The sequence below is a fragment of the Bacillus rossius genome, chromosome 6, assembly GCF_032445375.1.
Source record: "Bacillus rossius redtenbacheri isolate Brsri chromosome 6, Brsri_v3, whole genome shotgun sequence".
Taxonomy (NCBI): domain Eukaryota; kingdom Metazoa; phylum Arthropoda; class Insecta; order Phasmatodea; family Bacillidae; genus Bacillus; species Bacillus rossius.
Window position 1 is genome coordinate 20201006 of NC_086334.1, and position 23483 is coordinate 20224488.

Below are 23483 nucleotides of genomic sequence, written 5' to 3' on the forward strand. Positions count from 1 at the left end.
TACTTTACTAAAATTAATTTTCAGCTGATCAAAGAAGATGACATTCACGCAGTGGAAGAAAAGCTTAACAAGCATTTCTCATAGTTCACAACTGTGCCTTGGAACAAGGTCCTTGCACTATTTCATCCCACTATCTAAAACTATAATTAATAGCAGCTAAGCGAATTAGCTCTGATGAGAATTTTTTGTTAGAGTACCTACTCTTTAACTGAAAAAACTGAGAGCCTCAAAATTAAAAAAATTTGTACGTGTGTTCAGTTTAAGATAAGTGTCATATTGGGTTAGTGCTTGAAAAAGATGAATATGCAATGATTAAATTTATGCATCCTCACTGACCAGCTAAATTATTTTACTGGCCAGAACATCGTTATAATGGCCAGGGGTGCTGGGTGCCATTAGTCAACATTCTTTGCACTGTTGATGTTCCGGAACTTGAGACTCAGGTTGGAACTGACATCCATGACATCCATGACTGAGGAAAAAATTACAACAAAATGGTCAAAATGGAATCAGCTTCTTCATAGATTAGGTACATTGATAAAGAACTTAAAATAGGCCTACTCCAGGTATGTACAACATCAAGTTTCACCGGTATTGTAAAAGATGCAATTTTCATGAGCACAGCTAGCAGGCCTAACTAGACTACTGTAATTATATTTTATTTATATAAATTTTCGTACTGTATGTAGGTATGTACAGTTAACAAAAATTCTATTCACCTAAACATTTCATTAGGTGGGGTGAGGGTGAGAAGGTAAATATCCACAAATTTTATTTCAACATTTTGTAGCAAATTTTGTCCTCTTTCTAGGTACCAAGCCCAAGATTGTAAAGATTAATACAAAAAAATTTAATAGGATTACTAAACTAATGTTTACAATTTTTGTTAATTCATTTTTTCCACTTCTGGCATAAATTGCATGTACTTCTGGGGATTTAATTACATTTTATGAGTTATATTTGAAATCTACATAAAATTCTAAATAACTATTGTGAATTTCACAATTATACCTACAATAACAATTATTACACATGTAACTGAAGCAAGATGTGTCACACGACTTTCGTTGCGGATTAAAAAAATTCCACCAAACAGAGGGAAACTTTGAAGGGCTTTAAATTACAAACTAGAGCCAGTATTCCAAAAATTAAAAAACTGGTTCTTACATTTGTCTGAAGATACAGTGTACCAAATGTTATCCAAATCTGAGAGGTGGGGTGAACAATGTATATCTTGGTTGGATGATCTGGCATGAAATGACCCGCCCATAACATAAGCCATTTCATATTTTAAATGCCATGTAGGTTAAAAAATGCTTGTAAACTGATGAATTTTGGGTATCTGAAAGGAGTGCTTATTTCTTATGTTGGGATGAAAAAAGGAATCAAACCATCATTTTTATCCATTACTCCTTTATCTGAGATGTAAAATGATAAATCATTATAATTTTTTATGTTCAACCAGTCTGTTGTTCACAGGGCATTAGATAAGTAATCCAGCTTCCTCAAATTAAAAGAATATATTAGACATGCATTCTTAATTTTTCTTTTTTTTTTTAAATGTGATTGTGGTAATATTATTGTGCTAATATTAGTACACAAGCCTGTGCAGTAGTTACCTACTACTATAAAACTATGGTTGGGCTTAATTTCAGTGGTTACAATATTTTTCAATCTGTAAAAGTTTTCAAGTGATCTTAGGCAATGGTTTCAATTGTCTTGTAACATATTTTGAAGATATCTAACCCAAAATGCCATGTGAATGAATTATAAGCTAATTATAAAATAAATAAAACAAAAATAAAGATATGGGCATGTCTGCAGCAGCTCTCATGTGTAGCCTTGACCAATCTAGTAAAATTAAAGGAGTGAGGGGCAGGGAAGTAAAGCTGTTGTATTTTTTTTTTTAATATATATTTTCCAGAGCACATACTCTAAGAACGTATATAGAACTAAAAATGTAATTTATCTTTCATCTTTCAAAACTGCCAATGTTTTGAATTTAGTTATTTCAGTTCCAACTCGAGACAATCGCGTAAAATTCTGATTAAATAACGTCATGTGTCTTTAAAAGTACGTATTTTGTAGGCAGAGCTTTTTTAGCTCACTTCACTTCATATTACTGAAAATAATGGGCTAACTTTGTTTTAATTACTTTTGCAGAATTATAATTCATAACCCAAAATCACGAAGTTAGTTGCATCCATAGTGACGTGGCAATTAAAAATATATATACATATTTATTTTCACGCATTATTACAATCCAAGATGCCAAAAGTGATTTTGAGAAAAACAACAGAAGTTAGCAACCTTTATATATTTAAGATATCAATAATATTTGCCAAATCATGTAAGGAACATTTCGCAAGCCCTTGAACTTCCGATTACGTGAAACAAATAACAAAAGCATACTTGAAAAGACGCCATTTTGAACACAATGATCGTCTTCTACTGTACGCTGCCGAAACACAAGACGATCGAGATTCGTTTCTCCATTATCATACCGCGAGAGAAATGAAAAACTTTTGTTTCACCTTTAAAAATAATCATACACTCACCAGAACACAATACGAATTTGTCCTTATTGAGTATACCGCTCATTTCTTGCCTATACTATACACTCTACTACGCAAAATATGTCAGAAACGCACTTGAACATGGTATGGAAGAATCTGAGCTGCGCAGGAAAGCTTAAACACACATTTGCGCATAGGCAAGAAAGCGCTCGTGTTTTGAATTCCGCGATACAGAATTAATAGTGTCTATTTGTAAATTAAATACAGATAAAATACAACATTCTTATTGAAATTTAATTAGAAATAAATACTAAAAATAGTTAAGACACAGGTACAAAAATGAAAGCCTCATTATAACTATACCAAGCTGACCTGTAACTATTAAATTAGTAAGTTCAAATAGAAAAAAAAATTAGACACATAAAAAGAACTGATTATTTTCGGAATCTTTTTGATCTTCTCAAAAATTAATTTTACTTAAAAAAAACGCATATCAGAAATAATGTAATTATCATAATAAATAAAATTTAAAAATATAGTAGTATTTGTGTTACGTCAATATTAAATTTCATTAATTAAATTTTTTTAACTTTAAGTGAAATTCAAATATTTAACATTAAAATGCAAATTGTTTACATATTATATTAATGTTCATTATGACAAAATGATTTATAACAATCATGTATAATATAGTTTAGAATTTGTACTTTAACTTTTGTAGTCAAGTGAATACATTATTGTATAATAACAAACAAATGCTAACAAATAATTTATTTCATTTTGTCATACATTATAGAATAATTACTGTAAAACAATAACAGGACAAAGAGTTATTTTTAATGCAAAAAAATAATTTTTATTTTTAGAGATTGGAGACTATAACCGTCCAGTGGAATAAAATACTAACAGCCCGAAAACGAGCATATTTAACGTGTTTGTAATTAATACATTTAAATTAATTGTAATTTTATTCTGAAAAAAACTTCCGCTCAGAGACTATAATATACACTGTAGAGTAGAGAATTATTACATAAAATATTTAAGAAAAATGAAAAAGGAGTATTGACTACAATTTAAACAAGTCTTGTTTTTTATGTACAAGACTAGCTTTGTGTTACTGTTTAGAACTAGTTATTAAAATCAGAAAAAGATTACTGCGAACTTGTAAATATATGACTTTATTCACAAAAATACACCAAAAGGGACACGCTTTTTCAAAAATAAAAATACATTATAGTAATAATAAAAAGGACATGTTCTTTAGTAAAAAAAAAAAAAATGACGAAATATTAAAAATTTACTGCATTATAACTCAGAATGCTATACAAAATGAAATCTGTTTAGAAACTAAACAACTTGGCCGCTATTGAATTATTCCTAACTCCATGTCTATTGATGAATTTTTGACGGTCATATTAGCCAATATGTAAAGTAATATTTTACAAGCATTACCTACACCGTATGTTTGAATATAAAGAGTTCTATATAAAATTATAAAACATTAAACATGAGTCACAAGGGTGCTACACAAAATAAATATATTAACATATTTTAAAATAAAAAAATGTTAATATTTTTATTGGTGGGACAAGAGCATTCAAAAGTTCAGTAAAAACTAACTGTTTCATGTACACAAATATTTGACATAACCAATATTTTCAATCATTCTGAAAACGCTCTATTCTGATAAGAACTCTATGACCGCATGAACGCCTGAGAAATCATAGATTTCTGTACGAATAAAGTTTCACTTATTACAGCACACGTTTCAGTAAATGATTTTTTTTTTTTTTACAATAATGATATTAACATTTCATAAAATTAAGTTACACCATTATCTATTGCCGTCACCCGCGGTCAAGAGTTCGTGACTGAAGGAAGCCTAATGGGAGCAGCGAGACTGAATTTAGATTTTGTTCCAGAATGGTGCCAAGCAAGTGCATGTTAATAACAGATTATATTTGTGGGTCGTCGGCTCCAGCGTGGCTCACTGCATAGTGGCTGAAGTTGAAGTCAAAATATACATTATGCTTCGTGACCAAGGCATAAATTGAATAAAAACAGGATAGACTGTAAAACAGTGTGTGTTTATTACATAACTGTCTCTCTTACATGGTGCTGCCACAATACAATACCCAGACCAATACGCAGAGCATGGCCATGCATACTGATGGAACAAGAGAATCAACCCACATACGCGAAGGCTGTGGCATTTAGCGTGTTTTACAAATAGTAGAGTTCGGTTCACTCTTTTTTCTTATCGCAACGAGGGCAGTGTTATATAGTACAAGATGAATGTCTGCGCTTAAGCAAGGGGCAAAGGCTCTCACATGCGTAGACACTGCCTACAGCAAAGTCCCATGGAGATAAAATTAAGTTGTAACAAAGTTCAGATAAGCATTTACACCTGTCGTTCAAAGACGGCCCTTTGTGGGCGACGAGAAAAAGTTCACGAGTGTGGCCTAACTCCCGAGGATGTGACACACATGTGGTCCGTCAACTGCAAAGGAACTAGCTAAGCTCGCGAACGCGTGGTTGCTAACACTATTGCGGTTACTAGAGGTGAGAAATAAAGTAGTGATGCCTCGTGGTGCGCACGTGTACGGCCCCTGAGCTGGTCAGACGACTAGGGCAGCTTTGCACCGACGGAGGCCACATTTCTAGTGTGACTCGGGCTGAGTTTATTGCGTAATAACACAGAGAATAACTTTTGATGGTCGGCTATTTATTTATCGGTCGTTGGGCCATTACATATATAGTTGTCTCTTCGACTTGGGGTGAGAGCTATGAATGTGTTCCGCCAGCAGGATCTGTTACAGTCGGGGTGGGGACCGGGCTTTCCTGCAGCATGAGATATATTGTCACCGAATATTAATTCTGAATTAAATCAATTTTGTTTTAAACACATCAGCACAGTTTTTTTTTTGATGCTGCGTATACTAACCATACTTCAAATATTTTACATAAAAAAAAAAACATAACCTGGCGACTTAGGACGGTATTCCAAGACATTTGGGTTAGCTAGCGAATAAGCAAGGTGACTAGGTCAGAAACAGTTCTTTTGGTAACAGGCGGGCCATTTATTGTAGCCAAAGGGCACTGAGAAGTGGTGCTTTAATTGCACTTCAAACAATACCCTTGTGAATGTACCATTTGACTTGTCTGCAGTCCGAAATACTGAAAGAAAGAAAACACTCCAGAGTCGGTTGGTCCTGTAAAACACTTTCTGCCAGCATGCCAAATGAAAATATGAAGGAGTGGGGGATTAAGACCCAATTAAAATAATAATCTGCCTACATATGCAGTGAGCTCAGGAAAAGAAAATGTTACTAGTATAGGTACTCAGAATGAATTAACTAAGAATGTTAAAATTTTTTAAGGAAAATAACATGTTGGAGCTACACGTCACAGTGTCAGCCCTGGACAGTTGCTCACACTGGACTGGAGGCAAGGACTCTGGGATGCCATTTCTGCGTGCACAGTTTTCGTATAGATCTCACCCGTAATACTGGGCCAAAAATCTAATACAGTGATCATAATGATCGCAACATCATATATCTGTCTTCGCTAGAGTTCAGTGGATACAAGTGTAGTGTTTCTTTTATCAGCTTATTAGGGTGTAAGAAATATTACACTCGTTGACCCTCAACTCTTCGTCTGTTTACTGAAGGAGGGTGTGAGACTACATACCCCCTCCCCACCAAATATTAAAGATCCACCCAATTTCCACACTTCCTAACAAGAATAAGGAGAAAACTGTTATTATCTATACAGTTGTTACCCTTTCGTCAATTGTATTTTTTTTTATTAGGCATCCCTACAGAGAGAAGAGGCAGTTAGCTACTCTTTGTTAGTTCCGTCTTTAAAAACTAACACACAGTTTACCTCACATCTGGAGGAATATAAAAGGTGCTCTTATAAACACCAGCGATGACTGCAGTTTTGTCATGGTATGTTCAGTTCAAAGTGTGGGAAATCTCATTCAAAAACAATAATGATTGAGCACAGTTGCATCATAAACACCTGTCAAGATAGACAAGTTAATTGTGTGGGTGGTTGATCATGGGACACTAAAAAGAAGAGAGGAGAAAACCATCATCACTGCTATGCGGCCTCACGCACATGCACACACACAAGCTCTCTGGCTGATTTATTTTAGATATCCTCTCCTCATCCACGCAGCGCGACAGACGCGTTCTTGCCGGTGCCGCTTCCAGTTGGGCGGCAGATACAGCACACGTACAATAACTGCACTGTTCACGGAACTTCACGCAACTGCTGAAATATTTTGATTAAACAATTTATACTTACTCATGGAGTTATATTTATTAAAAACCAACATAGGCTAGTTATTTAAGCACACATTCAACCACACAGTACATTTTTTAACCTAAAATTCACCAATAAATCGCAGTAGGTACTTTTTTTAAGAACTCAAAATGGGAATATAACATGCTACCCATACTCAGGTAACAGTAATATACACTTTGTTAGGCTCTCCGACCTTCTACGGGAACTAATTCGTGCACAAAGCATCAATTTAATCGTGGCAGTCTAGACACGGTACGTTCCGAAACTGCGGCAAATTGCGGTCAGGACTGGGACCAGGGTTTTGACTATGTCCAGGGCAGTACGACGTAAAATTCATACTTTTACCAATCAGTTTGCTAAAGCATTACTGCAGGAGGAAAAGTATTATAGGTTGCAAAAAATTTGAGTCAACTGTTCATCAGCTTTGTATGGCAGGCTGAAGGGTAGCTATCAGAAAAAAAGATAAATATAAGAAAATAAATTTAAAAAATACTTTCCTTTACTCACATGAACCAGCAGGAGACTATTCAAGGGAAGGGGATATAACCACAACCACCCTCACAACCCAGAAGTCCTAAAAATAATATCAATCATTCAACTTACTCAACTTAAGAAAAGAATTTGTAAAGGAGTGATCCATCTCACTACTCCAACATGAAATTATTGGTACATACCCATGTACAAGCAGTAAATACTTATGATTTTTGTATTTTTCTAGTTCATACCAAGCAGCATCTACAATACATATAAAAAAAAAAGAGCATTAAATAAGTGTTCATGGTGCTTAATGTCTATTCAAAATTGGCAATTATTGGTGGTACGAGAAGCGAGGAGCAACATCTGCCAATTTTCCCCACATACAAAAAAGAAATTTGAGCTAACAATGCCAGTAATCAAACCTACATCACCATGGTGTAAGCTTAGTTATCAAACCACTCAAAGCACTGAAAATGTGTTCAGAAGTTGCATAATGTTCTTTTTTCAAAAGTGATTATTTTACTAGGTTTTGAAGGAAAAATATGCAAACACATACGTACATGCAACCATACAGATTATGCACAATGCAACTCTGCAATAACATTTTATTTATTTACTTTCCTTGAGCTACAAATCTGATTGTAAGTATAACTTTTTTTCTGTTCTTACATATCAAGCAGAATTTCTTTGATCCTCTTATAAATATTACCTTATGGTTACAGTAATTGTCCCTTGGCCTAATTTAGCCAATCGGTGACTTTACTTAAAATAGTGCCTTATTATCGAACTGAGACAATACGACCCTGGTCTAATTTCTAACATATATACAAAGTAGTTGTATCTCATCACATCCTTTAACAACAGTTAAAAGAGAGGTAAAAGTATATATACCATCATGTACATTTTACAAGTATATTTGCGTCTGGTGTAAAATCCTTAATTTCATGCAATCTAAATATTCACATCAAAAATGTTTATGAAAAATCACTGAAAAATTAAATAAGTTATACATAAGTTAATTGTACGACTAACAAATAAAAAAATGAAAAATATACTTACTGTGTTACTGTGTATACGTTCCACTTATCTCTTCCTAGTAATAGCCACAATATTGTAAAACATTTTGTTTTATCCTCATGCTCTAGAAAATAAGTTTCACAGCAAAAACCACCATTTCAAGTTGCATGAGTACTACCTAGAATCAATATTCTGCTACCCTTATACGTATTTATTTATTTTTGGATATTTTTAAGATACACGGCTGCGGTGGAAAGATTTCATGCAACTACATACTTACACAAACAGTTACTATGACACAATGTATTTTATTTCCTTCTGCACACAATAACTTAGTGACATGTTTCTTACAACAAAAAATTGAACAATAGTTTTCTTAACAACTAATAAGTAATAAACTCCCCAAAAGACTTTGGGAGATAGACTGCTACACTTGATGATTCATTGCTATCTCCACCACACCCGTACAAGTGAGCTCAAGTTCGTGCCACTTTGTACTTAAAGATACAATTAACGCGAACAAGTCTGTGTTCATGCAGTATTGTCTTCTCATCTCAATAGGTTATGTTGTATTGGGAGTATTACAATTAGATAATACACTGCAACATACTATAACACTGGTGGGTAGTAAATAATTACACCACTTAATAAATGTCTTGCAGGGATGCGAAGCGACTGAGACGGGAGTTCACACGGGGATGGGCAGGTCCTTGGCGACCAGCGCGAGTATGTGCTCGGTGCCGAAGCGCCAGTTGCGGATGTCCTTGGAGACGCGACACCAGTGCTCGCCATGGTGGGGCTCCGCCGCCACGCAGCGCTTCTTCACCTCCTCCTGCAGGTCCTCACTGCCGTTCAGCAGCTCGAACTTGTAGAAGTAGGCCCACGCGTCCCCTAGGTCCGGCTCGATCTTCACCGTCCTGTTCCCACGACACACAAACCCACTCAGGACCGCCTCCCCCACCACGCTGTTTTAGTTTCACCCGAGTAGGCAGTATCGGTTATAATTGGACGTAGAGTGAGGTCTCGTCTCACTAGGGAACCTCTCCATGCAATCCTACCGGGGCTAAAGGGATACCTAGGAGAGAGCACCACTATAACTGCGACAAATTTTAAAACACGACAATGCATACAGGCTTATCTTAATACATAAAATCAACTTTTGGAAAAAGTCACTGCATTGTAACTTCATGTAATTCAACAGAAAAACAAAACCAGGTTTAGATGTTGTCAAGTTGATAGCGGATCAAGAAAAGTAGCTTCGCAAACTAAACGACTTGTAAAAAGTGTTAAATTAAAAATGACAGGCCAAATTTTTCATTATTATCAATGGTGAAAGATTTGGTGTAAAAATATGAAGGTTTTTAACAGTTTTATGTGTTTGACTGATGCATACATGTTACTGGAGTCCTGGCAAAGCTAAAATTTTCATCTAATGGAGGGATATTGCACAATATTTTCAATTAAATGTTAACAAAATGTACATACTGCTTCTAAACTTATTATAAATTAATATTGCAATATGCATGAGAATCAGTATATGGAAAGCTGTGAATGCACTTGAAAATTAGTTCAAACTACAAGATGGTTTGTTACCAGGAGGAAAACCATTTTTTACAAATATGCAATGCCCATTTCACAAATATATCATCCAGCCACTTTTTATCTATTATTAAGGTAGCTTATAAGAAACCACCCATTTAGCTGATTCTTATATTATATTTATATATATTAATAAATTACTCTGTTAATGTAACAGTTTATCCACAAGTTCATTACCCATGCAAAAATTGTAACACATCAAGAAGCAGCTGGCCAGAAGATAACCTCTGCATGATCCCATCAATTAGCTTTTTTCAAAATTTCAGACATAAGAAACACGAATTGTTTATTATTTTTAGTGTTCATTCAGAAAGAATCTGTGAACAATATCCACACGATGGCTCAGCTGCATCAGTGTCCTAGCTAACAGGCATGTGAGACAACATCGCGAGGTGAATGATCGAAGCGACGAAGGCGGAGCCGGAGGAGACGCACCTGTTGAACCACTCGCGACACTTCTGTATCCTGCGCTCGCACCAGAACAGCTTGGACACGGCCAGCAGCACGTGCGGGTCGTGCTCGCACTTCTTCAGGGCGTCCACGCTCTTGGTCTTGCGCTGGGGCCGGGGCTCCAGGAAGATGGCCTCCGCCCACAGGATCCCGGAGCTGGGGCACTCCTGCAGGGCCTTGGCCATCTGCGTGTTGGCGATGTCCCGCAGCCCTGACCTGCACGCGTAACGCAGACACCCTCGAGTACACCTCTCTCAACGTCCTGTGGCACCAAACTATGGACGGGCCAGTCAATTCCTCTAATCTCAAGTATACAGAAAAATTTTATACTAAAGGAAAAAGATTTCACGGGAACTGTGTGGATGACAAAAGACTACATTATTAATCCCTACGGAAGTTATCATAGAAATGTTTGTAATACAGTAGCCACTTCTAACAGTGCTCTCAGAATGTCTGTTCAGCAGAACAGAAAACATTTTTGATACAAATAATTTAATAATAAGTCAAATTCCAATCATCTCAAATCAAAATCTTGAATTTGAAATCCAGAAGAGTTACTTTTAATATACCATAGGTGTCAAAAGTCCAAAATAAAATAACGTCCGAGAAATGAAATTAATCAACTATGCTGTTGCAACATTTAAACTTTTAAATTGTTCATTCATTAACTAGGTTCCCAGGATCAATACATTTTGTAATTTTATTTAAATAATTACATGTTAAAAGTACACTATCTTGGGAAATGGTAACAGGATAGGTATGAAGAAAAAAATAACATAGTAATCTTCAGGGGTTATCAGTGTTGAATTTTGTAATTTACATTATTTGCTCATAGTTTTCTTCAAAACTGTTTCCTCAAATATAAAATCCTTTGAATACAAGGATTTTATATTTGAGGGAGAAAAAAAAAGTTCATATTCTTAATTATTTTAATCCAGACTCTCTGAGAAACTAATTCAAGACTGGGGTTTGAGAAAAAGTGTATTCCACTCATCAGTGATCAAGATTAACGGTTGACACACCTGAACTCAACACGGACAGCTTCTAGCCACAGATCCGCGCATTTGGGGTTCCGCAGGCGGCCCTTCTCCAGAACAGAGCGAGCCTTGGTCAACATGCCCCGGCGCTCCTCCAGGGATGACAACAGCTTCCACAGAGGCACAGCACTCGGGCATTTCTTGATGCCCGCACTGTATGTCTCAAACGCTTTCTCCACTTTACTTTGCTGCTCCTCTATCTGTCCCTTCATCATCCACAGCTTGGGGAACTCTGGGAAAACCTGTTAACATTCTTGTTTCTATTACAAGACTGAATCACAATTCACAACAAGCAATCTTTTAAACATGCAACAAGTATTACAAGTTTTTTTCTTTTTTTTTCCCCCCACTCTGTCTTGCTAACAGTAACAGAAAAAATTGAGGAAACAATTCAAAACATTGCATATTTGTCATTTCAAACTTGAAAAGAAAATTTTATTTGCATTCTTTTCATCACACGCACACAATTAAAAAAATATTATTTCATAATTTGAATATTTTTATAAACATTTTCTATGTAATTATTATGGTAAATATGTAGATGGGCAATATTTGTTAAAAAAAAATTTAAAATTCCGAAAATACTTTTATTCTATGCTTTTTAACTTCCTCTTTTCATAAAACCCGGTGGAGATAAGAAATTACAATCCTACTAAATTTGTTACCTCTGTTACAAAAAAAAAATAATATTTTTCTGCCAAGCTCCTTTCTCCAAAGGCATTTGTATATATTCAACCACTACGTTTTAACCACTTTAAACACCGCACAGCCATCAGAAACTAGTAATTAGTACACTAGCTACAAAATTAAAAGTTGCCACCCTTCTACAGAGTGGGCCAAAACTTTTGCAAGCTGGGCTCCCATACTTCGATAGAAACGTGTTGGTCGGAATGGTCTGGCAGATCCAAATATTACTACACGGAGCCCTACAGAACTAAATAGTGTAAACTCTGTTCGCCCCGGGTTTCAGATCAAAAGTTCTAAAAACATCAATCATCGTAATGAATTTGGTGCATGTATATTATACGCATCGCTCGCTAAGCACAACATTTTTCTAATAGGTATAACACTCAAAATAAAATGTTGCACTCCAAAATATTTTTCAAACTTCTTTGTCGCTCCCAAGTAATAAGCATTCTCTTCCTCTAATTCGCGTTCCACCCTGCTCTCCCCTCACGCTCCTCACCCTGGCACAGCTTGTAAGATGTATGGTTTGCACTATACTAAAAGTATATAAGTCATATAATTAGGGATGGGGCGACCGAATCCAATATCCGCCGAATCCTAGGGATTCGAAGGTTCAGCGGATATTGGATTCGTCAAAGGATTCGGTTTTTTACTATTTACGGGGAAAAAATACAGTAAAACTCGCTTACGAGGTCCCGCATGGTAGGTTTTTCCGTATAAAGCGTTTAAATTGCCCGAGGTCTCATCATTTAAGCCATTAAATGTGTGATATAATGTCCGTTAAAATTTTTTCTGAAACTTCCCGTCTCAAATAATGGCGCACGTAAATATGAAGAAAAGACAAATGAACAACAACATACGAAGAAATATGGATGATGTACCATAACTACAGTACAAACCCAATAGTTATTTTAAGATAATTACCATAAAAAGAACTAAAGATTCTTTGTAGAATACCATAATTACTACAGAAGCATGACAGCTACCATATTTGCACTATAGTTACCGTAACAACTGAGATGTATATTTACAGTGATAGTAATGTACATATTATTTATTTATAACATATTAAATTAAAAAACATTGCTGAAAAAAAAAAGGATGTTAAACTTTGATATGTACGGTTGGCACATGTTGCTAAGAAATAATGCGATCTGAAAGAATGCAGTACTACTACGAAAAGTGAAAATGGTACTCGTGGATTTTTAGGTTATGGCAGTCTCTTTCGTTTTTCAGTAATATCGGCCGAAAATTAACGAGCGTACTGTATCGGAAGTAGGCAGAAATGCAGATTCAACTAAATATTCGCAAAATCTGCTTCTTCAATACAGCTCTACATTCAATGACATGAGTAAACATATTTTAGACTTCAGGATATTGAAAAAGACTTTAATTTCCATGTAGGTTTATTGTGTGTATGTTTTTTATGCAAGTGTAAATTGAATGAAGTAAAATGCTTTTATTTTTATTACTTTCAATTGATTAAACTTTAATGACCAGTTACAGATATTTATGATACTAATTTTGAGGTTAAGCAATTTTACTAAAGCATTCCAGCCAAGCAGGTTGCCAGCGAGAGACGCTTCTCTTTTGCTGGAAAACCTATCTCCAATCGTAGAGCTAATTTAACTCCTGAACGTGCAGAACAAATTATTGTTCTGCATGATAGAATAAAGAACAGAATTTAATACTCTGTGACAATCTCTCTCATAATTATTGTGCTGCAAAGTGTAAATGTTGAAACAATGTGAATGTACTTTTCAAACAACATGATTTTTGGTGCTAAGTTTGTTGAAGCTCAGTAAGGACTCCAGAAAAATTGACAAGGATGAAATTTTTCCAAAGATATGTTACATTTACACAAACATATACTTGGTTATGTTAGTTGGATGATATCAGTTACTAATGAACCAATGGAAACAGGTAAGATTCAATGGAAAAAAAATGTTATTTTTTTTCTAACAGTGCAAAATGTAAACACACTCTGTAAATAGTTACCCAAAATTAATAAGCCCACTTCATTTTAATACTTTATTCAAACATTATACTAAGGTTAAGATAAAAATAATTTCCCAAAAGTGTAACTGTACCACAAAAGCTCGAGCTCGGCTCGAAGTAAAATTCTTAGGCTCGCAGACCTCTAGCTTATTTGTAGAAAAAATCCTAACTGCTAATCTGTACTAAAACTGAACTTTCTCAAGAAAAAATTTTTGTCTTTATATACACTTATACCAGAAATGTACCAAACTACATGTGATAAAGTCAAGGGACTTTTAGTGCAAGCAGAATACATCTCACTTACATTAGATATGTGGACATCATCTATTAAAAGATTCGGGTTTGGGTTCGAGATTCGGCCATTCCAGTCGAGGATTTGAGTTAGGATTCGGATTCGAGGAAATCAGGATTCGCCCCATCCCTACTTATACTGTAAGATCAGCAACCTTGATGGCCTCGTCGAGCAGCCGTAAGGACTGGTCCAGATTGTCCAGCGCCCACTCCAGCTTGGCAGACTTCATCATGACGCGCGGCGTGGGGGCAGACGCCCGGGCCTTCGCCAGCAGCCGCCGCGCACGCTCGTACTCAGAGTTCTCCGACTCCAGTTTCACAGCCGCCAGCCAGATCTCCTCCGAGTTGGGGTTAGCCTGAGAGCATAACAATTGCAAATTAAGTCTATGCCAAGAAACGTTCCATTGAGTTCTGTGCAAAGGAAGCTAGAAAAAGCGACATGTCTGGTTATATTTTGCATGTTTATGTGCACAAATATTCAAGTTTAAGGCAAGAGGACCTGCAAGACTATACATAAAATGGTACTTAGCTCTGAATTGCAAATGAGCGTACACAAATCAATATGCACAAAGCTGCACTCCCAAAAAAATCGACATTTGCAGCTCTCTTGACCTATTTTCTGTTCCTGTTCTCTTTTTTTATTCAGACTGATAGACTAACACAACAAATCGATGGCTTAGAATGAAAAACCTTGCATCTCATAAAATGCAAATTTTACAGTAGAGACAAAATACAGTGCTACTGATATACGTGGTTTCTTTTTTTCCCGATAGAAAGCAGTAGGATGCACATTTTATTTCTTTCAGCCAAACATTTTGTGAGATACGAGGTTTTCCAGCCAAAAACATAAAAAAAGTATTTTCGTCCAAAAATTGAGAAACGAGGTTTTCATTCTAAACCATTGAAATACTTGTAACGAAATGTACACACACACACACAACACACACCTACTCTTACATAGTTATTTTTGTTGCCTGCACAATATAAACTAAATTGGTTATTAATAGCACTTTATTTTACGAATAAATTATGTGTAACATCAAAAAATTCATAGAACAAAACCACTATAATTCTAATCAATAATACATATAAGACCTACAACATGCATTATGGAATATAAAAATTAACATTGTTTCGATAAATATGGGTTAGCTGATATAAATGAAATTTGAATGTACTGTCAGTTAATTTTTTTTTTCGATCAAAACCTTTGTTGTTAAATGTAAAAATGATAGTTACTTTACTTTCCTGAACTGTATAAATTTGTGGATTTCGGTCAAAATTGAACAGCAAGTAATAGTATTTTATTGAACTAACAGTTTTAAAATCTATAATGGAGTACGACCCCGGCGAGCGCTGACCTGGAAGGCGAGGGAGAGGATGCCGCGGGCGGCCGGCACGTCCCCGGCCAGCCACTTGCTCTTGGCTCCCATCAGCCACAGCACCTCGGACTTGGGGCAGTGCGCGACGGCCCGCTGCAGCAGCGCCTCCAGGCTCTCCCGCGTGCCGTGGTTCTTCTCGAAGTAGGCCGCCCGCAGCCAGATGGACTTCTTGCTGGGGTAGGTGGCGAGGGCGTGCGCGTAGATGGCCCTCGCGCACTCGTAGGCGCCCTGGGCGGCGCACGCGTCCGCGTCCTCCATCCACGTGTGCTTGCAGTCCTCTTCCTCCACCCCCACGCCGATGATGTGCCGGATCAGCACCTCGGGTGTCACCACGCACAAGCTCATACACTTCATCTTGTACGATTAATTGTGATCAGAGAGAAATAACATTGAAAAAACTTTTCAATTACAACTGTGCTGATATGAATAGGCAGAAGCAGATTGTGCTGATACATATTTAGTTGAATTAGCATTTCTGCCGATTCACGATATGCTTGTTAATTTTAAAATGTGTTATTTAAAATAATACTTTTTTGGTGAAATAAGTATTAAGAAATATTTATGTATCATATTTGTTGATTAGTAACCAATTTTTTTATGAATACAGACAATTTATGAAAATAAAAACAAAAACCACGAAAACTTGTTTTAAAAACCATATTTACTTAAAAATAAAATTGGTAAAATCTGGTATAAAATGTGTCACATGTATGGTGGCTCCGTGTCATTTTACATCATACAGAAGTGCTGGTCTGGCATCAGTTAATATACATGAAGCACTGTCAACACACTAGGACAGATGTGGATAGTGACGCTACCTGGCAGCAATGAACGGAACCAGACTTCTCTGCCTCGATGGCCTCCTTGAACCAATGCTCCCTGTTGATCTCCACCCCGTTGGCCGTCAGAGACGAGATGGCTCGCTCTATGATCTTGTCCACCATGTGCTTGTTGCCGTTGGCCTCCTCCAGCTTGGCTGCCGTGGTCCAGATCTGGCGGTCGGTCGGGATGTTCTCGCGGGCCTTGTTCAGCACCTTGCGAGCGTTCTCGTATGTCTCGAGGCGCGCCAGGGCCAGCCACAGGTCCACACTGGTGGGGCAGCACTCGACCGCACGGCTCAGCAGGATGCGAGCGTCCTCCGGCTCCTCCAGTTCCACTGCCGCCTTCCACAGCCGCACCGAGTTGGGGATGTGCTCCAGTGCCTTCCTGCACCACCACACACACATTTAACAACTCTGACACGTTACACAGCAACAGTACAGTACGTTTCCGAGGGTGAGGAGCTTCAGTGGTGCGTAAGATGGAAGAAGAAGCAGGGGAACAGAATATGTATCAGTTAAGTGTGTGACCAAGGAGGTTGAAAAAAATCTTCTTTTATCGCAGCATTTTTCTTTCAGTACCAAAACCATTTATTTTGTTTTGTAATGACTAATGAGCAATTGAGCCAAGCTGTAAGCATAAGGAAAAAAAAAGTTTTAGAATAGTTGATGTGTAATCAGGCCGTGCCGAATATGCTTCCCTAGGGTTCCGCCTACTCATTTGGCTCTGCTGGTTCGTTTCAAGCAACACTAGTCCATCGAACTACAGAGCCCGGCTTGCAAGACGTTTGGCCTGCACCATTTATATGTTTATTCGAAGCTGATGTACGTCAATGATTGATGGTTTAGCAGGTTTTAAAGATAAATTCAGATTTCTTTTTATTTATTTTAAGCATTATGTCAAAGGAAAATGGTCCACACCATTTTGCAAATTTTTTTTAAAATCAAATCCTGTATCATAAAATAGTTCAGTTTTGTTATGCATTTTATGGTTCAATGGAGCTTTAGGTACTCTAAGTTAACATTCATAGACCAGGCTTATCTATTACTACCTTGTGGTTTCCAAGGCAAAAAGATTTTCTTACAGTGACTGTAGCCTAGAAACTGTTTATCAGTTTCAATCTGATACTGAACAATAATGCCATAAAGAATGATAAAATATAATTAATACACCATTATTTCCACTATTTTATTAAACAATACTAAACAGAAATCAAAGTGAAACTGCATTGCATGTAAGTAGCTCAGGGTGTATACAAAGTAAAGTGTTAAAAAACCAAAAGAAAGTTAAACAAAGGTTGCTGGAAGTTAAAGTTTCACAACTTCCTGAAATGTAACTGTTTTATCAGAACTTTTTTGTAACTTCGTAAACAGTCCTCCACTTTTTTTTTTTTTTTTTACTTTTTCATGACTTTCCTGACTTGTCGACATCCGGTAGGTATAGTGTAAGTTAAAGCAACGAGGATGGATGTGGTCTCACCGGTAAACTCGGCGCTTCGCCTTGGTCTCCTGCTCCAAATCAGCTGCCCTGATCCAGATGCGCACAGACGTGGGGATGTGTCGCACTGCCTGCGCAATCACGGCGCGCGCCGTGTCTGGGGGCTGCAGCCTTGCTGCCTCCAACCACAGGTCCTCAGACTTAGGGTTCACCTGCGTGCAGGGTTTACATTCACTTCCTCACCTTCGTCACCTTCAAACAAGTGTCCTGCGGAAATATACACATGCCAACAAGCCGTACGTTTCTAAAAATTAAGATAGAAGAAACACAAATTACTGTACCACCACAGGACTTTAAATGTTTGTTACATCTTCTCAATCATATGCTAACCAAGCAAAGTGGAACGGGTTTAATCCACCATTTACGGTTATAAATCTACACATTCTGTAACCCCTCACCGAGACGCTTGCGTTCAGATTTCATCGGGTGGATTCTGGTGATTGACCATTGCATTACTGTGTTGCTGGCTTTTTCAGAGCTTATAGATACTGTCGGTTTTCACTTCAGCACAGTGTCTCCCGATTTCTAGCAATTTACATTTTCACATTTCCATTCAGCAGGTAAGGAGGAACTACGCTACTCTCACCTCGCAGCCCTTCATGATGAGGTTGCGAGCAGCCTGCACCTTGCCCGTCACCTCCTCCAGCCGGGCGGACGCTATCCAGGCCGGCGGGTGGTTGGGGTTCGTCTCCCGCACCGACTTGAGCAGCAGACGGGCCTTCTTGATGTCATTGATGTCCCCTCCGTACGTGGGGATCATGCTCTGCAGGTCCGTGAGGTAGCCCTTGGGGTCGACCACCGTCTGGCCCTCCACCGAGTCCGACACCTGCGACAGCTTCACGTTCATCAGGGTGTTGCGGGCCTGCCCGATCTTGCGCAGGTCCAGGTCTCCGGTGGGGGTCAGCATGCCGGGCGTCACCGAGCCTAAAATCAAATTAAAACAAATATCATACCTGCATGTAAAGACACAAAAATAATATTTCAAAATGTTTTCAAAAAGCAATGAATGCAATGAAAATGGTAAGAAATAGTATTAACAATACATATTATTATGCAGATAAATTTGAAACATTTGAAATTAGCTCCATCCAGATGGTAGTACCTGGACTTTCTTGAGCACACAGCATGATTGATCACATGATGTCCATATATGGTTTGCAAATATTAAGATTAAGTACATTGTAAACAACTTGGCACATCAACAATATAAAAATTTATAATTAAAAAATTGCTACTCACATCAAAAATGGTTTATCTATACCTTCTATCAAAATTTTATTCAAATATTTGTGTTCTACATGCACGTGCAAGTCTTTCCTAAGATATAAAATCAAATTTTTTGTAAATTAGCAGTACACTTTTTTAACCATTCCGTAAGTGAGTGTGCACTGTGCTAAATGTCAACTTACCCGATGGAAAAGCGCTGGCCAATCCACTTGTCGGGTCGATGGAGGCAGTGGACTCGCCACCCAGGTTGCGAGCCAGCACAGAGTCCGGCAGAGGGGTGAACTTCTCGCCGCGGGGGTTGCGGGCCTTGCGGTTGCGTGCGTCACCCACTTCCGGGACGTTCCGCCACTCGTCCTCGGACACGGTGACGAGGCCCCGCTTCAAGTCGCTGAACTGCTGCTGGATCTTGGGTCGCTCCTGCCGGTACCTCTCCAGTTCCTCCTTCAGGCGCTTCTCGCGATACTCCTTCCGCTTCTCGTCCATTCTCTTGTCGATGGCTTCGTAGATCGCATCTGCTTCTTCATCATCCTTGTCGTACGGGTCCTTGCTGAATAGCGACCCTCCATAACCTGCAAACACATACTTTGAGATTATCTACTTGCTCTTCATCAAAAAGGCAGTCTGCATACAATGTACCTGCCAGTCAACTATCGTCTTAAAGTTTCTATCTTTTGTAAGTTTTTAAATATATTTCAATTATTAAATATATTTTTACAAGAAATTATAGAAAACAGATATATTAAAAATCCAAATTTATTTTTGGGAGCTATAACTCTATTTTCATTATCCTGGAAAACCACATTTTAAACTTCAGAAAATAAAGAAAATTATGTTAAAAGTGCTTCAAACTGCTAGATCTATAATCAAAGTCAAGCAATTATTATGACAATCAAGCTGTAAAGGAATTTACTTGGGTAATACACGGAGAGATTACTAATTTGCATCACTTTGCTTCCTAAAGGGCACCCTCAACTGTTATGATTTCTAAGAAAAGGTACAAACAAGACATTAAACACTGCAGCTAGGTCTGTGTGCCGTGGTATTATGTAATATTAAAAATAAACAAAAATATAATAAAAATTTTAAAATATGTTCTGAATGATAATAATCAATTTTAATATGAAATATAACTATTTGTAGATTATAGATTATCCATTAACCATTGAAGGGGTCACTTTATTTTTTAAAATTTAATTTGGGTTTTAGAGATTGTTTGAAAGTTGTAGTTTTATCCAATTACATAGATATAATAATTTGTTACACACAATATTATAAAAAATTATGATTTTTTTTAAGGTGATGAAACCAAGGAGGATCAATATAGACAGGATCATATCATCAGGAAAAATGTATAAACTTGGATAGATGATACAGAACTTTTACCAAACAAAATAGTACAGCGGCCTAGCTACAATGGACATAAATAATTTCTTTTGATTATTATGGTTGTTTAAACTTTTGAGAAATTAATGCTGCTGTAGTTCATAATCATTAGGAAAAAATTAGCATTAAAAAAATTAAGAATCCATAACAGCACAGAATTCTCAAAATTAAAATCAGAAATAATTTGTTTATTCATTAACCGCACAACATTAACAAAAATAATATTATTTCGCACAATCTATTAGTCATGCACATTTTATTTGTTAAAATTTGACTTAATATCTTTCAATTTTTTGAGTTCTGAAATGGGTATGTAGTAGAACATTCAGAGTTTATGAATGGCAGAAAACATATCACGGTAAATATGTATTGTATGGATTATCGTCAAAAATTTTTTTAAAAATCTGAAATAACTTTCATTATATGCTCTTTTACTTCCTATTTTCATTACAGCCTGCGGAGATAAGAAATTCAAATTACTTTGGGAGATATTGCCTTTCTTATTTTGCAATACAAGCCCTATGTAATCATTCGACCGTCGCAATTTTATATTTTGCCGTGTGTGCTAGAATGCCTAAATAACAGAAATTTTCCATTAGGTAAGGTTAGTTACATTATAAATACTTCAAAATAAACGGAAATTAAAAATAATATCAATTAATTTTACTTGTATAGTTTTAAGTATTTATAATGTAACTGACCTGACCTAACAAAACGGGACAAAGGTAGATTAGGTCAGGTCAGCTACATTATAAATACTTTGAAACTGAACGGACATTAAAAATAATAAAATTAATTTTAATGGTTGTTTAGTTTTGTAGCTGACATGACCTAACAAACCGGGACAAAGGATGAACAGTAGGAACTCACGTAATTTTCTTTTTACATGATGTAGTCGTTCACATGGGAGACCTAAGATGCACATAAAGTTCTGCCATTCCCGATTACACCCGAACAATTCACCTTCAGCCAACTTCGGGATTTGTTTTATTTTTGCGCAGGAAAAATGAATTCAAATATTAAAAGTGGTCGGTTAGGTTAGCTACATTAAAACACTTTAAAACACTATGGACGGTTAGTTAGGTAAGTATAGCTACATTAAAATAAACAGAGAAATATAAATATTAATAAATAAACCTGAGGTTGGCCGAAGGTGAATTGTTCGGGTGTAATCGGGAATGGCAGAACTTTATGTGCATCTTAGGTTTCCCCCTTCGGGTACGTCGCAAAAAAAAAAAAATCATACTTGTAAACAAGCAACAATGGTTTACGTTGCATGAGTGCACAGGATGAAAATTAAAAAATTCAATATCTCCTAAAGTATTTGGAATTTCTTATCTCCGCCGGGTTTAATGAAACGAGGAAGTTAAAGAGCACAGAATAAAAGTATTTCCGGAATTTTAAATTTTGTTTTAACAAATATCGCCCAAATATGAAAATTAAAAAATTCGATATCTCCTTAAGTATTTGGAATTTCTTTATCTCCGCAGGCTGTAATGAAAAGAGGACGTAAAATAGCATATAATGAAAGTTATTTCAGATTTTTAAAAAAATTTTTGACGATAATCCATACAATACATATTTACAGTGATATGTTTTCTGCCATTCATAAACTCTGAATGTTCTACTACATACCCATTTCAGAACTCCAAAAATTGAAAGATATTAAGTCAAATTTTAACAAATAAAATGTGCATGACTAATAGAATGTGCGAAATATTTTTGTTAATGTTGTGCGGTTAACGAATAAACAAATTATTTCTGATTTTAATTTTGAGAATTCTGTGCTGTTATGGATTCTTAATTTTTTTAATGCAATTTTTTTCCTAATGATTATGAACTACAGCAGCATTACATATTTACCCATATCACTGTTTAAGAAATAACATAGTATAAAGCAAACCCTACTTAATACTAATAATGGGCTTGTCTAAATGCATATCATAATGTGCAATTGTAGCTAGTCAGATTGAAAACTGTGAAGTTCAGATGTGATGTACAATACTGTGTTATGTTAGTGAAATGTTAATGTTGTGTCCGGGCCTTTAAACATTCATAGCACCTAACCCTTATCAAATTTCTTTGTAATTTAGATATAATAATAATTATTATTTATTTCTTAGAATAAACAAATATTAAGGATTAATTCCGAAAATAAAATTTTATGAACCTTTTCACAGTTCAAGATATTGGCCATTAAAAAGTTTTATTAGTCATTATAACTAAAATATAACCTGAAAATTCATCATAATTGGAATCGTTCAAATCTTCGTCATCGTCTTCTTCCTCTTCCTTCTGATGACCTTTCTTTCTTTTACTGGGTGGTGCGTGGCGGTCGTCTGATACGTCGTTTGCGTCTCTGGCGGGTCCAATATCCGAACGTGTAGTAAACCCTGTCGCTCCTCGTCCAACACCAGCAACATAACCAAGGGGCGCAGGAACACCCATAAAATGTTTTTTGTTCCTGTTCACTAATGCAGCTGGTGGAACGGCCATGTCTACTACAACTTATAATTTTGCTTTCTAAAATATTTATTCTATAAAGTATTCAGCATGCAGTTAATCATAAAATTTAAGTAACATACAGCAAAAAAACACCACACGAACAATCCAATATTGATGTTTACATTATTATTATTATTAGTTACCAGTTTCACCAACCTAACATTAAATATTGTACTAGGACAATATAGGAAACCAGTGTTGCCAGACGTACGATAATTCTCGTATTTGTACGAGAATGTAGAACCTGAGTACGTTGTACGAGGTAAAGTTGGATCTCGTACGCTTTT

General features: G+C 36.5%; 2 protein-coding genes across 4 annotated transcripts in view; both read right to left on the reverse strand.

Moving 5' to 3' along the window:
- The window catches only part of LOC134532791 (zinc finger and BTB domain-containing protein 24-like), a 32845-nt gene extending 30134 nt beyond the window's left edge, over positions 1-2711 (reverse strand). Inside the window, exon 1 of one of the 3 annotated variants that reach the window (XM_063369649.1) lies at positions 2559-2711. In XM_063369649.1, the coding sequence (XP_063225719.1) occupies positions 2559-2601 (43 nt within the window). In that variant the 5' untranslated portion in view covers positions 2602-2711. Of the gene's footprint in view, positions 1-2310; positions 2395-2558 lie in introns of those variants that run through there. The other 2 variants (XM_063369648.1, XM_063369650.1) reach the window with 2 other exon arrangements.
- A 5186-nt stretch (positions 2712-7897) lies between these two features.
- Positions 7898-23349, reverse strand: LOC134532805 (pre-mRNA-processing factor 6). Its single transcript, XM_063369681.1, has 10 exons — positions 22926-23349; positions 19491-19877; positions 18668-19005; positions 18064-18233; positions 16584-16971; positions 15745-16083; positions 14539-14739; positions 11393-11649; positions 10356-10586; positions 7898-9238 (listed from the first exon to the last, which is right to left on the reverse strand). Exons 1-10 carry the CDS (start codon positions 23185-23187, stop codon positions 9010-9012), a joined length of 2802 nt encoding a protein of 933 aa, XP_063225751.1. The 5' UTR covers positions 23188-23349; the 3' UTR covers positions 7898-9009.
- Positions 23350-23483: the final 134 nt, after the last annotated feature.

Excerpts from the sequence above, each read along its gene's own strand:
- LOC134532805 (XM_063369681.1), bottom strand. The coding sequence starts at position 23,187 with ATGGCCGTTCCACCAGCTGCATTAGTGAACAGGAACAAAAAACATTTT. Across the intron at positions 16,972-18,063 it reads GCGAAGCGCCGAGTTTACCG|GAAGGCACTGGAGCACATCC; the intron begins GTGAGACCACAT and ends GTGGTGGTGCAG. Across the intron at positions 16,084-16,583 it reads GTTCCGTTCATTGCTGCCAG|GTGCTGATCCGGCACATCAT; the intron begins GTAGCGTCACTA and ends GTGACACCCGAG.